The following is a 13933-nucleotide window of genomic DNA, read 5'->3' as shown; positions in this document are numbered from 1 at the left end:
ATTATTTTATGGTAGCTTATCACAGTATATGAAAAATGGCACGAAGTACTTATCTCTCTAGCATATCATTCTGAAATTATTACAATAGCATGTACAGACATGTAACAAATATGGTAACAGGGCCTTTTCTCTTGTCCTACAAACTTAGAGGAAGACTATGTGTACTAACAGCAAACTAGCACTAATGATACGTTTTTTCAATACAAGTGATAGAAATCAAAATTACAACAGTGTTGGCACTTTCACAGATGACTTTTCCATAATAACTATTACTTGATGGCTAAAAAGGACCTAACATTCTAAGAGGCTTGAGAATAAGAAATAAACATTTCCCAATGTGTCCATTCTACAGGAACTTTGTGTTCTTCTAGGAATTTTTCAAAGCAAGTAGAACACCAGAAATGCAAAACAGCAATGATCTACAACCCTCACAGCAGTAGTGAGGGCACCTGGACAAGGCACTGATACCCTTATTGGCCCCCACTCACATAATCTGAGTGTGCAATGCTTATACACTGTGTGTAACTGAACTCACTTTATTCTCTAGTGCACTGGTTCTCAGCCTAATGCTGAGACCCTTTAATATTGTTTCTCATGCTGTGATGACTCCAACCATAAAATTATTTTCATTGCTACTTCACAACTGTAATTTGCTACTCTCATGAGTTGTAATGTAAATATCTGTTTACATTGCAAAGGGGTTGTGACTCACAGGTTGAGAACCATTGCTCTAGAGACACCACACTAACTCTATTGAACTATTATTAACTCTCACTGACATTTTCCTCACTGATCACATCAGAACATCTTCTGTTTGATCAAATTACATATAATACTTACCATCTTTAGCTTCTGACCTGTGTCCAAGTTTGATCTGGGAGAGAAAGAGGGAGAAAAAAGTCAAGACACATATATTAATAACATGAAGAGGGATGGAAATGAAGGATTGAGAACACTGACTACTTCCAAAGGATCTATGTTCATTTCTTAGCATCCACACAGCAGCTCACAACTGGCAGTTTAGTGGGAACCAATGCCCACTTCTGATCTTGGATAGCACCAGGCACACAAGTGGTGCAGACATACATGGAAGCAAAACACTGACACACATAAACTAATAAAAGTTATAAAAAACAAAAACAAAAAAAAACAACCAAAAACTCGCAATGTGTGAAATTAATGCATAATCTAAATGCACAAAAACTTAGCTACAAGTAGAACTGACATGGTAGTGCATGTCTATAGTCTCAATACCTGGGAAACAAAGCCCAGGCTATATATATATAGCAAGATTTTGTATGAAATAAATCAAAACAGCTGGGGACTGCTAGTACATTCCTTTATCTCAACTCTTATAATCAGGAACGCAGATCTCTTGAGTTTGAGGTTACCCAGGGTTTACATATTGAGTTCTAGACCCTGTCTTAAAAAATATATAACAAAAAAAACAAATTAGCCGTAGTAAAAACATGTAGCAATATGTAGCTCATGAGGACAACCAGAAATCCAAAGGAGCACAGGGAGTGAAAACATGGTCAGCCCAGTGTGTGCAGCAGCACAGCAAGACAGAAGAATCAAGTTTCTACCCTAAGTTCCTGAACTACACATGCAAACAACTGAATTTACCAACCGTAATTATCTTGGACCTGAAAGATGGCTCAACTGATAAACCAACTTGAGGCCAAACTCTACAATCTGAAATTAATCCCCTGGACCCACAATTTGGAATTAAAAACTCCTACAAGTTAACTCTCTGACCTTCAGAGTAGGCTGCAGTACATGTATCTGCACAAAATAATTGTCTCCTTTACATCCCCTACCCCCAACCACCACTTGTTTTTCGAGACCCATGATGGTTTGTATATGCTTGGCCCAGGGAGCAGACCAGGGAGAGAAGGTGTGGCCTTGTTGGAGTGGGTGTCCCTGTGAGTGTGGGCTTTAAGACCCTCATCCTAGTTGACTGCAAGTGAGTTTCCTACTAGTAGCCTTCAGAAGATGTAGAACTCTAAGCTACCCCTGCACCATGCCTGTCTTGATGCTACCATGTTCCCACCTTGATGATAATGGACTGAACCTCTGAACCTATAAGCCAGTCTCAATTAAATGTTGTCCTTTGTAAGACTGGCTTGATCATCATGGTGTCTGTTCACAGCAGTAGACGACTAAGACAGAAATTGGTACTAGGAGTGGGATATTACTGTGATACACTTGACCATGCTTTGTTTGGGAAAATGTAGATTTGGAAAGCAGTGGAATGCTTTAAATGGGGTTTAATGGGCCATACTAATAGGAATATGGAAGACTTTGTTACGGAGAGTAATTTGAACTGTGCTGACCTGGTCCAAGTCATTTCAGAGGAGAATTTCAGTATGTAGCATAAAGACTGTTTTTGTGGTATTTTGGTGAAGAATGTGGCTACTTTTTGCCCTTGTCTAAAGAGTCTAAGGTGAAGAGACACAGATTAATTGCACTGACAAAAGAAGTCTCAGAAACTCCCATCATAAACTTTGTTCTCCGGTTAAGTCTCATGAAGAACATTTTAGACAAGCTTAGCAAGCTGAGAAAGGAAAAACAAAATATATTGTTCGAGTATTAAAGGGGTACCAGGAAGTAAAATGGAGCTGAATCCTGTGTTGAAGAAGATAACAAATTAAAGGAGTGGGACTTTGGGGCAAGATTCTACCCAGCTAAATTTAGATCCAGGCATGATGGCACCTTTAATTCCAGGAGATAAAGCCAAGCAGATCTCTGAGTTCAAGGCCAGCCTGAGACAGCAAGTTCTAGGTGAAGAAAAGCTTAAATCCAGGCATGGTGGTATACACCTCTTGTCCCAGGACACAGTCATGCAGATCTCATGATCTCACAGTCAATCTACAGAGCAAGATCCAGGACAGCCAAGCTTAAGGCAGTGAAAAAGTTGGAAAACAGAAAACTGGTGATAAAGTAATAGATCAAGGGGGCCGTGTTCCAGCTCTTGCAAGCAGCTGAACTCGGCAGCTTCAGCCATGTGACTCTGACTTTATAGTCAAGAGAAGGACACTACTGGGACAATTGATGCTGGTTTGCTGGAGCTAAGAAATTTGTGGTGATTAAGTGACCAGCATCACTGAGGTGAAATCTTCTGGGAAGTATTTTCTGACAGCACAAAGAAGCTGTGTTCCAGAGATAGGCAAGGTTGTACCTCGTGCTGTAGCTGGACTTGATGATGTGTAAGAGTCACCCAAGTGGTACTGGTTTTGGAGGCATGAAGGAGTCATGAACAAGAAGAGCTGAGGCTCAGCACTTGTGAGAGGCCATGGAAGGCCACAGCCTCAGCTGCAGTTGATGGCCCAGGACTAAAGGGGTCATGCAAAGGATTTGAGGCTTGGCACCATGAAGAGAGCCTACGAGAGGCTATTGGTGAAGCCCAGTTGCAGCGGAAGAGCCCAGTGTATTGGAGATGCCAGTACCATGGAATGATCACCACCAAGAACAGCAGCATCAGTGGAGTGGATCAACCTGAGCTTAGAGTGCTATAGAGGGCAGAGCTGGAGAAGTGAGAGCAGCCCTCTGGAGGAGCCCAGAAGATCCTACGTAGATCCTAGACACTGAAACAAGAAGCTGTGACATTAAAATTGCCTTGGAGAGCCCAAGATGTTCAAGATGCCAGAGCCATGGGCTATCTGCTGAGGAAAGCTTCTAACAGAGAGTGGAACCAGCCCAGGTCAAAGAATTTCACTGCAGTCAACAAAGATGAAAAAGGGGTTGGAGATCTGAAGGCTGCCTTGACATCAGCCATGGAGATGCAGAGTTTGGAGTTTGCCCAGCTGGTTTCCTGTCTTGCTTTGGGGATTACAGTTAAGTGATTGGATGAATCTCAGAAGAGACTTTGAATTTTGGACTTTTAACATTGTTGAGACTGCTATAGACTATAAGGGCTCTGGAAGTTGGACTAAATGTATTTTTTATTATGCTATGTTTAGGTACGCCCCCTCCCCCAACTCATATGTTTGAACAAGCATGAGTGGGGGCAGGGAGTAAAATAAGATGGTTTGTATATGCTCAGCCCAGGGAGTTGGACTTAATATATTGTTTATCATGCTATGTTTAGGTATGGCCCAATAGACTCATATGTTTGAACAAGCCTATGGGGGCCAAGGAGTAGAGTGGAATATGATGGTTTGTGTATGCTTAGTCCTGGAAGTGGCACTATTAGGAAGTGGCCCTGGTAAGAGTAGTGTGGCCTTGTTGGAGATATATCCCTGTGTGGGCTTTAAGACCCTCATGTTGATAATCCTACATTTTTCACAAAGCAAACTTATAAAATGTGATAGCTATAAAAAGCAGTAGTACTGAATAAGTACTATAAACTACCTACACACAGCAATGACCATGGCAAAGACCAGTATGTTCCTTATACTTTACACAAGGCTGTCAATTACTGAAAAAGATCACCTCTGGAAAACTATTCTTCCTTAAGAAATTCTAACTGTATACTACAAAAAGAACTTCTATTTAAAAGTAGGCCATGTGTTACAGCACAAAATATAAGACACTGACAAACTGATTATGAAATTTACATGGGAAAGAACTCAAAGTAGACACACAATAAAAGTAGAATCCCATGAATTCCTTTATCATATAGATTTAAGTGATTACTATTTTGTCATGCTTACATCAGCTAACATATTTTTAAGAACACCACCAAGACTTCTTCCTTCCATTTACCCTAATACCCACAAGCTGTCCTCTAGTATCCACAAGCAGACAGTGGTCTGTGCTCCCACCCACACAGACACAAGTACTTTAAATACTTAAACATTTCAAATCAAAACACAATAATATAGAATAGGGATGTAGCTCAATGAGAAAGCACTTGCCTAAAATGCTCAAAGCCCTGGGTTCAATCTACACATGTACTCATGCAGGCACACATGCATACACATAAATAAAATAATAAGAGAGATGGGGGTTGTGGGAAAGTGGCACAGTAGTAACTCTGGCTCTGCAAACGTAAGAACCTGACTCAAATCCCCAATACCCACGTAAAAGACCAGCCATGGCCATAACTACCTAAAGTCCCATCACTGGAGGATTGGGACAGAAAGATCCAGAATAGCAAGCATACGGTTTTATTGAGACCTTGTCTCAAAGGCAATTAAGTGGAAGAGATGTGCAATGTCTTACTCCAGCTAGTACAAGACACACTAATACACACACACCCAAGGCAGACTGGATGAACAAGTTAGGAAACAAAGAAAGCTAAGAAATCCTGTATGATTTTTTTTAAACAGTATTTATTTTCTGTGTATGGGTGTTCTGCCTGCATGATGTCTATGGACCACATGCAGGCCTTGTGCCTGCAAAGGGCCTATGTTGGAACACCTGGAACAAACAGTTATTAGCCACCACATGAGTTCTATGAACCAAACTTGGGTTTCTATAAAAGCAATTACTGCTCTTAACTACGAAATTACATCAGGCATACTTTAAGAAGTCCAAGTTATAATAAACGCAAAAGCAGTTTAATGCCTCTTCTTGTCAAATTAAAGAGGGTGTTAACAAGTGAGTATTGGTAGGGATTATGAGCATTGGAGACGGAAGCACCAAATCCTCAAATGTTCACAGAACAAAGTACAAATGATGTCAAAGTTGGGAGACAGAAGTCCCACAAACCAGCCACTCCAAACGTCCTAGACATAAATTCAGTTAAAGAAACTGAAAAGCCAAAACAAGAGAAAATATAACATAGCTTTTGATTCATTAGTAATTTTTAAAACCACAAAAATGAATTTGAAATAAAATGCAAAAATATCTACATCACCTTCAAGGAGGAAACATTTTCTCGTGACATAAGATACCTACCTAGCACATGGGAGATAGATGCAGGAGTTTAAGGTCATTCTCTACTACATAGGAACTTTGGAGTCAGGTCAGAGAGCTTTAAAAAAGGAGAAACAGGCTGAATTCTGAATCCTAATGAATGTTAAAATCAAGCAAGAAACCTCACTTGGATCTACAATTACAAAACCCAATATGTCAACAATATGAAAAGACTGTATCAGCCAACTCAAGGTTTTCTTGATCCAGAGTGTACTATGTTTTTTTCCAGGCTGGTCTCAACTTCTAGACTCAGATGGCCCTCCTACCTGTCTCTGAGAATATACTCTACTGTATCCAGCTAAGTCAGGACAAGTGAGACAGCTCAATGGTTAAGAGCACACTGACTGCTCTTCCAGAGGATCTAGGTTTGATTCCCAGTGCTCATATGACAGCTCACAACTATCTGTAACACCCGTCCCAGGGGATAAAACACTCTTTTGGCCTCTATATACATAGCTGTACATGTAGGCAGAACACTCACACACATAATAAACAAACAAATAAATGTCTACAGATGTGCTCATCACAGCCCCGGGTATAATGTTAGTAGATTCTTGTGGGTATGAACTCAGATGGAAGGATGTCAGAGTCTGGCAGTGGCATGGAGTTGATACAGAGTGAAGAGCTGCAGACAACAGGGAAGCAACGGGAAACACTTGTCTATAGGTGGAGCAGACATCTGAGTGAAACATAATTCAACCACACCACATTCTAGAGAGAAAACACGGCAACCAAAAGAAAAAGAAAACACAATGATCCTGGGACTAGGACAAACCTAACATGGTCAAGGAATACCAAGGTTAGTGTGGCTGGGATTGTAAACCAGAAGCAGTGACAAAGACAGCAGCAGGGCTAAGAGGGGGAGGACAGGAGCGGCTCACGCCAGGAATACAATCACTTGAAGGCTGGAGCAGGAAGACTGATAGGAGTTTGCCTGGGCTACATAGTGCGTTCCAGGCCAATCTAGTTCCTGTCTCAAGAAAAAGGAAAAAAAAGGAAATTTAAGACTTTCTGTTGTTTTATTGGTTCTTCTGGTGTTTTGATGCTGTTCTGGTGCTTCTTTCCATAACAACGGGCTTCACATATACAGGCAAACGCTCCACCACCGAGCCTAGGCCTCATTCTTACTTTCTATTTTGAGACAGGGTCTTACTAAGTTGCCCATGCTAGCCTTGAAACTTAACTCTTTTGCCCAAGAATGTCCTATACTTTGTGAGTATGTCTTTAAGGGTGCACAAATGTAGGTGTGTGTGTGTGTGTGTGTGTGTGTGTGCGCGCGCAGGAATGTGTACAGGCTAGAGGACAGCTCAGATGTCCTTCCTCAGACACTGTCCACCTTGTTTTTTGTGAGAAAGTATCTCTCACAGGCATTCACCACGTAGGATACGCTGCGCAGAGGCAGCCTCTGGGATTTCCTACCTCCACCTCTCCAGTGCTGGGAAATGCTGCCTTTTGATTCTCTTACCTCAGCCTTTGGAGTAGCTGGGATTACAGAAATAAGCCACGCCCAGTCAAGAGAATTATGAGTTTGACAAAAGAGTGAGATATGTTAGTAGATGACAAAGTACAAGCTAGAAAACAAGAATCTGAGAAGTGAAAAAATAAAACAGGGGCCAGCAAGATGGCTTACTGGGTGAAGGCACTTTTCACCAAGTCAGAGCTCAATCCCTGGAACCTACAAAGCAGAGAGAGAACGAGCAGAGGTCCTGGATCCTACACACGCACTTGTGGCACACAAGCGCCACCACCTGAAAATATTGATACAAAAAATAATTCTGTAAAATAAAACAAAGATAATATCAGAAACCCCTGAAAAGACAGCCTGAAATGAATGAAAAGGAGTACTTGGGAGGCTGCCAGATGCACGCGCAATAGCCACACTTCAAAGGGGTTATATTACAAAGGAAATAACAGATACAAAGTAGCATAGGAATACAGAGTCGCCATGAGCTGGCTATAGATTTCAGCAGAGGAAGAAAGAACAGCCAACAGCTCTGTTCTAACGCCTCTGCATTACTAGCTGTGCGATCTTGAAGTCATCTGGTTCAGCCCGAGTTCCATCTTGAAACACAAGACACTAATAAATACTACTGTTTATAGAGTTCTTGTAACTCCCATAGAGTGTGACTGTAGGTAACAAAATGAAGCCAAAGGTATCCCATGTCTGTAATCCCCAGCACCCGGGAGGCAGAGGCAGGAGGGTTTCCACGAGTTGGAGGCCAATCTGGTCTACATAGCAAGACTGTCTCACTGACAGATAGCCATCAATCAACTGTTAATGCACGGGTATTTTCTCTAAGAGTTGCCTGGCGTGGGGGAGCAAGCCTGCAAACTCCCAAACCCAAAAAACAGAAAACAGACGGGTTAAGGCTCGAAGCAAGTTCTAAGACAGCCGGGTCTAAATAGCGAGCTCCGCGCCAGCAAGACACAAAGACTGGAGAGAAAACAACATAAAAAGGTAACTCACTTTCTTAATGGCGACGATCTGGTTGGTGTTCTTATCTCTGGCCTTATAGACCGTAGCAAACTAGAAAGGAAAACAGTAACAAATTCAGGAGAGGTCTTTACCTGGTGGTTGGCTTGGGGTCCGCGCCCTCCCCCACCACCCTTTTTAAGAACAAAGAAACCGTGATTCTGGAGGGGACTCGCAAGGGCCTGCTACATGGTCTGGAGGCCTCTTCTCCAGGAGGGAGGAAGCTCAAGGATGGTGACAAGGGGCACCAGCCGGTGGTGGCCAGGCTGTGCCTGCGCGAGAACGGCCTCACCTGTCCCTCCCCGAGGAAGTCCAGTTTCTCATAGCGCTTCGCTCGAGACTTCACGTCCACAGCCATGCGAGTGTGGCGCCAGACTCCAGCAACTAAGCTAAGCCCTCCACCCCGCAGGAATTTAAAGCGTCTGAAAGCTCCCAACAGCTACTTCCGTCCAGTGGACGCACGTAACCTACTGCCTCCGCCCGCACTTCCGCTGTGGGCGGGGCCGGCCCTACGGAAGCCGAGCTGGGCTGTGAATTGTACCCGCCCCCGCTGCCACGTGCACACCCTAGCCGGAAGCTATGAGTTCTCCTGGACTATTGTCGCCTGTCCATTTGTTACTGGTTTTGTCTCCTACGAGGGTTTTCTTCGTTTCCAAGGATAGGTCAGCGTTCTGACATGGTGTTTCTGAGTTCGGAACGTAGCTATGGACACCAAACCACTCCTAAAGAGACCCATTTGTTTCTGTTTTCTTTTTGTGCATGTTTTTTGTTTTTGTTTTCCCACTAATTTATTGACTTAATCACTTTACATCCCGATCGATCGCTGCCCCACTGCCTCCCTGTTCCCCTCTCACACAGTCTGATCCCCCCCCCTCCCCGTCCCACCCTCAAGTTCTTAAAGCTGATTTATGAAGAAACAGGCCCAGGGAAGCAAAACCAAGTCCTACCGAATGCTACGGAATAAGCCTTTGGTCTAAAGATTGGAAACTAATGAATTAAGACAAACATACAGAGCCTTTAGACATAGTGTCGAGAGCACAGCCTGTTATCTGTTGTGAGCAGGTTGTGATAATGTTTTAGGGTCCCTGTGGGAAGAGGAGCGACAGGAATCGTATACAGGATTGACTGTGAGATGGTCAGTTCCCCAAGAGGGGAGAGAGTACGCCAGAGACAGAGGTTTGATATTTAATTGCTCTTTAATAATGCACAGCAAACATTATAACCAATGCTAAAGCTATTGTAACAAGGAGGTATTGCCATATTTCCTATGCATTGACTCTATCAATACAATAAACACAAATAATAAATCGCTAATTACCAAGGAAATTAGCATAGCAATAAATACATCATTATTCATGAGTTATACGACCTGAGTCCTTATAACTGTAGTTTCCAGCAGCTTAGGTCCAGAGAGTGCTTGACCATGAAGATGGGGGTGTTCTGCAGCTTCCAGCAGCTCAGGTCCGGAGAGTGCTTGACCACGAAGTTGGAGGCTCCAGTCTGGTCTCTCCTCTGTCTCTTTGATGATCAGATGCAGAGTGTTCAGTCTCTTGGTTGCTGTTTTGATGATCCATGTTGTAGAGTGTTCAGTCTCTTGGCTGCAGAGGAGGCCTGAACCGAGGATCATGCTAGGTAACCATAGCTACCAGTGTGATGAAGTGCTACGGCCAAGGGCTCCTTTTTTATGCTTGAATTAGGGTTACTTCTGAAGTACACCAGTATGGTTATCTGTGGGGCTATGACTTCATTACAGCTGGTTATCACATTTATTCAAAATAACTTATTTTAATGCACAAAAATTTTGATTCATAAGGTTTTCAAAACAACTTTTGATTATCAAAACAACTTCTGGTTATCACAGCACTTCAAAACAACTTCACTTCAAACTTGTTTTTTTTTCCTATTACAAATATGGAGTTGGTCCTGTTAAGGGCCTGCTCCTTACACATAGGAACAGTGATTGTGAAAGAAAAATTTGAGTGGAAATCCCCCTTTAAATTTTTTCAATTGCAATGTAATTAGTGATTACACTTTAAGCCTAGCTGTCAACTACTGGCTCCAGCAATGGTTTCCTCTTGAGTCATATTTTGTTTTCATGACGCTCCAGTTTGCAAGGTAGAGGGTGGTTTGGTTGAGGTCTCAATTCGCTGGTGGATTTAAGAATTGATCTTGACATTGTTCAGCTTTTTTCTCACAAGGAAACAAATGATGAAACCAAAATTGAACAAAGCAAGGAACAGTTTTATTACCTTTGCTTTAAAATTTATTTTTCGCCGGGTGGTGGTGGCGCACGCCTTTAATCCCAGTACTTGGGAGGCAGAGGCAGGCGGATTTCTGAGTTCAAAGCCAGCCTGGTCTACAGAATGAGTTCCAGGACAGCCAGGACTACACAGAGAAACCCTGTCTCGAAAAACAAAAAACAAAAACAAAAAAAACAAAAAAAATTAATTTTATGTGGATGTTTTGCTTACATGTATGTTTGTGTGTGTGTGCAGTGCTCGTGGGGGTCATGAGAGGACATTGGATCCTAGTAACTGTAATGAGGGCTGTGAGGCACCGTGGGTCCTGGGAACTGAACCTGGAAGAGCAGCAAGTGCTCTTAGGAGTTGAGCCAGGGGCTAGAGAGCATATAAGAGCACAGACTGCATATTCGAGAGGTCCTGAGTTAATTCCCGGCAACCATGTGGTGGCTTATAAGATCTGATGTCCTCTTCTGCCATGCAGGCATACATGCAAATAGAGCACTCATATACACAAATAAATGTTATGTTTTTTAAAAAAATGCTGAGCCATCTCCAAGCCCCTTAATACCTTTGTTAATAAAACTTAAGAGATCCACACAAGAGCCGGGCAGTGGTGGCGCACGCCTATAGTTCCAGCACTGGGGAGGCAGAGGCAGGCAGATTTCTGAGTTCAAGGCCAGCCTGGTCTATAGAGTGAGTTCCAGGACAGCCAGGGCTACACAGAGAAACCCTGTCTTAAAAAAAGCAAAAACAAAAAAACAAAACAAAACAAAAAAAAAAACCTTCTTGCCTTTAATCCCAGCACTAGGGAGGCACAGCCCAGATCTCAGTGAGCTCAAGGCCAGTCTGATCTCCAGTAAACTCCAGGCCTGGCCAGTCAGGGATACAGAAACAGAGACCTTGTCTCAAAACAACTAAAAAAAATTTTAACGAATATGTATTGCTTTCTATGTGCCAAACACTATTGTAAGTCTGAAAATATCATTTAACAAAACATCTCATTGTAGTAGAAGATTAAAAAAAAAAAAATTGTCCAGACCATGTAAGTCTACATAGTGAGATCCTGTCTCAAAACAGTTAAACATGAAGCATGATGGTAACTCTAGGTTACCACGGAGATGCTGTTTTGCAGTTTTAGATAGGCCAGTGCAAGAAAGATGTCACTGGAAGTTCATCGAATGTTAACAATAGAAGGTCTGCTTTGGCTGCTAAGAGACCACACTATAGACAGAAAGAAGGCCTGTTGGTACTGTGGTAAAATAAATGGCTTCATCAAAGTGTTACCAATTTCAACCCCTAGCACACAAAAATCCACTAACAGGCTGACCCCAAAGTTCTGAGTTGGAGCAGCTGTCAATATGGCTATTTTTTCTCTTTGCAATTGATGATTCTAAAAATTGGAAATCTTAAGAGATGTGTTGGAGATAGCAACAGGACTAATACAAGGACTAATTATTAAGATGCTATTAAGATGCTAGTATAGGATGGAGAGATGTCTCAGAAGTTAAAAGCATTGCCTATTCTCCCAGACATTCTCAGTTCAATTTCCAGCAACCACATGGTGGCTCAGAACCATCTATAATGGGATCTGATGCCTTGCAGATAGAGTACTGATATATATATATAAAATAAATAAATCTTAAAAGAAAAAAGATACTAGTATAATCTAGTAGCGGCCTGCTTTTGAATGCTGGCCAACCAGTATTCAATTACTAGATGAATGACTTAAACTTATTTCTATCTGCGCATATTTCCTCCCTCTATGATAGGACCTACCCAAACACTGCTTGAAGACGTAAGCAACTTTGGAGGGGTAAAGCCAATGTCTGGAAAGTGGTTAGCTAGCTATTATTGCCACAGCCCTTTGTCATTGCCTAGGACAGCCATAGACAAGTACAACAGCCATAGCCAGAAATCCATCTTTCTGTTTTGAAGCCATAGGACTGAATCCAGAGCCTTGTACATGCTAGGCAAGAGCTCCCTGAGCTATATCCTCAGCCTCAAGTAATTTGTGAATGTTTTTGTGTCATGTATGTTTAGGGTACGTATGCAGAAGCAGAGGTCAGTCAGTGTTGGGTGTCTTCTTCAATCTCTCCATCTGGTTTTCCAAGACGGTCTCTTACTATGCTTTCCAACTCAGCTAGGCTGGCTGGCAAGACTGCTCCAGGATCCTGCCTCTACCTTCCCAGCAGTAAAATTATAAGTACATAACTGCTCCCAGCTTTTTACATGGGTTCTGAGAATCCAGCTTTGGCCCTCAGGACTGCTTGGGAAGCACACTACTTACAAAGCCGTGTCTTCACCCCCAAATAACCTTCTTTGGAAAAAAAAAAAAATGCATCATAGCTAGACATGAAGTGTGTGGCTTTGATCCTAGCCCTGCAGAGGCAGAAACAGGGACCTCTATGAGTTTGAAGCCACCCTGGTCTATGCAGCAACTTCTAGGCAAACCAAACTATATAGTAAGACCCTGGTGCGTATGTACGCGCGCACACACACGCGCACGCACACACACACACACACACACACACACACACACAAAAGATGAATTATGTATTTTTCATTCATTACCAGAATAGCTTACTATTAAAATCAAGTGTAAACCCATTCATAGCACAGAATTTATATGAAAAATAAACTCTTGAATGATAAGAAAAAAAACCAAGATTAGCTCATGGGCAACTGAACAAAAATAAAAGTAAACAATCCTAGTGTCTACTGGTTATGGGTTACTCATCATTAAGGATGACTTCTTTAAAAGGTATATTCCATAAGTCATTACAAGTGTGAATTTAGTCAGCTTTTTGAAGATTACTGTAAGGAGAACCCATTGTAGTGTCATTGATTGCCCAGTAAGTTAGACTTGGAAGTTAATTATCAGGATTTGCAAACAGGATCACAACCCAACAGTAAGATGAACGAGAACCTTCCCAAACATAGTAAGTAGCAATTTCTAGTGAAATATTGGATCCTATGCTATATTCATCTTCTTATTGTTTTCTACTTTATTCATTGCCAGGACCCACAGGGCTGGGTTTCTGGAATGACACACATACAGTGAAGCTGGGATCATAGGGTTCTCCTGCTACACCCAGAACCTCAGCCTGCTTTGCAGCCACAAGCACAGGGAGGCATTAGCTAGTCTTCATAGGTCTCTGTAGAACAGCAATCTCAGGCTGGAAAAACATCATAGTGAAAGAAGCTGCAGTCGCTAGTCTCAGTGTGCACGGATCAATCACTAATAAACACTTTGCTCACATAAGGCTGCCTGCTCCCTGCAGTACAGATACTTTTTCAGAACATAGGTACAAATAACCTTTTATAGTTAGAAACTATAACTAATCTTCAGTCTTAA

General features: G+C 42.2%; 1 protein-coding gene across 3 annotated transcripts in view; it reads right to left on the bottom strand.

The window, feature by feature from the left end:
- Cdk7 (cyclin dependent kinase 7) overlaps positions 1-8834 on the bottom strand; it is a 32473-nt gene extending 23639 nt beyond the window's left edge. The window contains exons 1-3 of one of the 3 annotated variants that reach the window (XM_034523657.2): positions 8628-8834; positions 8330-8389; positions 841-874 (exon numbers count right to left, since the gene is read on the bottom strand). In XM_034523657.2, the coding sequence (XP_034379548.1) occupies positions 841-874; positions 8330-8389; positions 8628-8693 (160 nt within the window). In that variant the 5' untranslated portion in view covers positions 8694-8834. Of the gene's footprint in view, positions 1-840; positions 875-8329; positions 8390-8627 lie in introns of those variants that run through there. The other 2 variants (XM_076916288.1, XM_076916289.1) reach the window with 2 other exon arrangements.
- Between the last annotated feature and the right edge of the window lie 5099 nt (positions 8835-13933).

Source organism: Arvicanthis niloticus, chromosome 19 (genome assembly GCF_011762505.2).
Source record: "Arvicanthis niloticus isolate mArvNil1 chromosome 19, mArvNil1.pat.X, whole genome shotgun sequence".
NCBI lineage: Eukaryota > Metazoa > Chordata > Mammalia > Rodentia > Muridae > Arvicanthis > Arvicanthis niloticus.
This window is presented reverse-complemented; position numbering and strand designations above follow the sequence as displayed.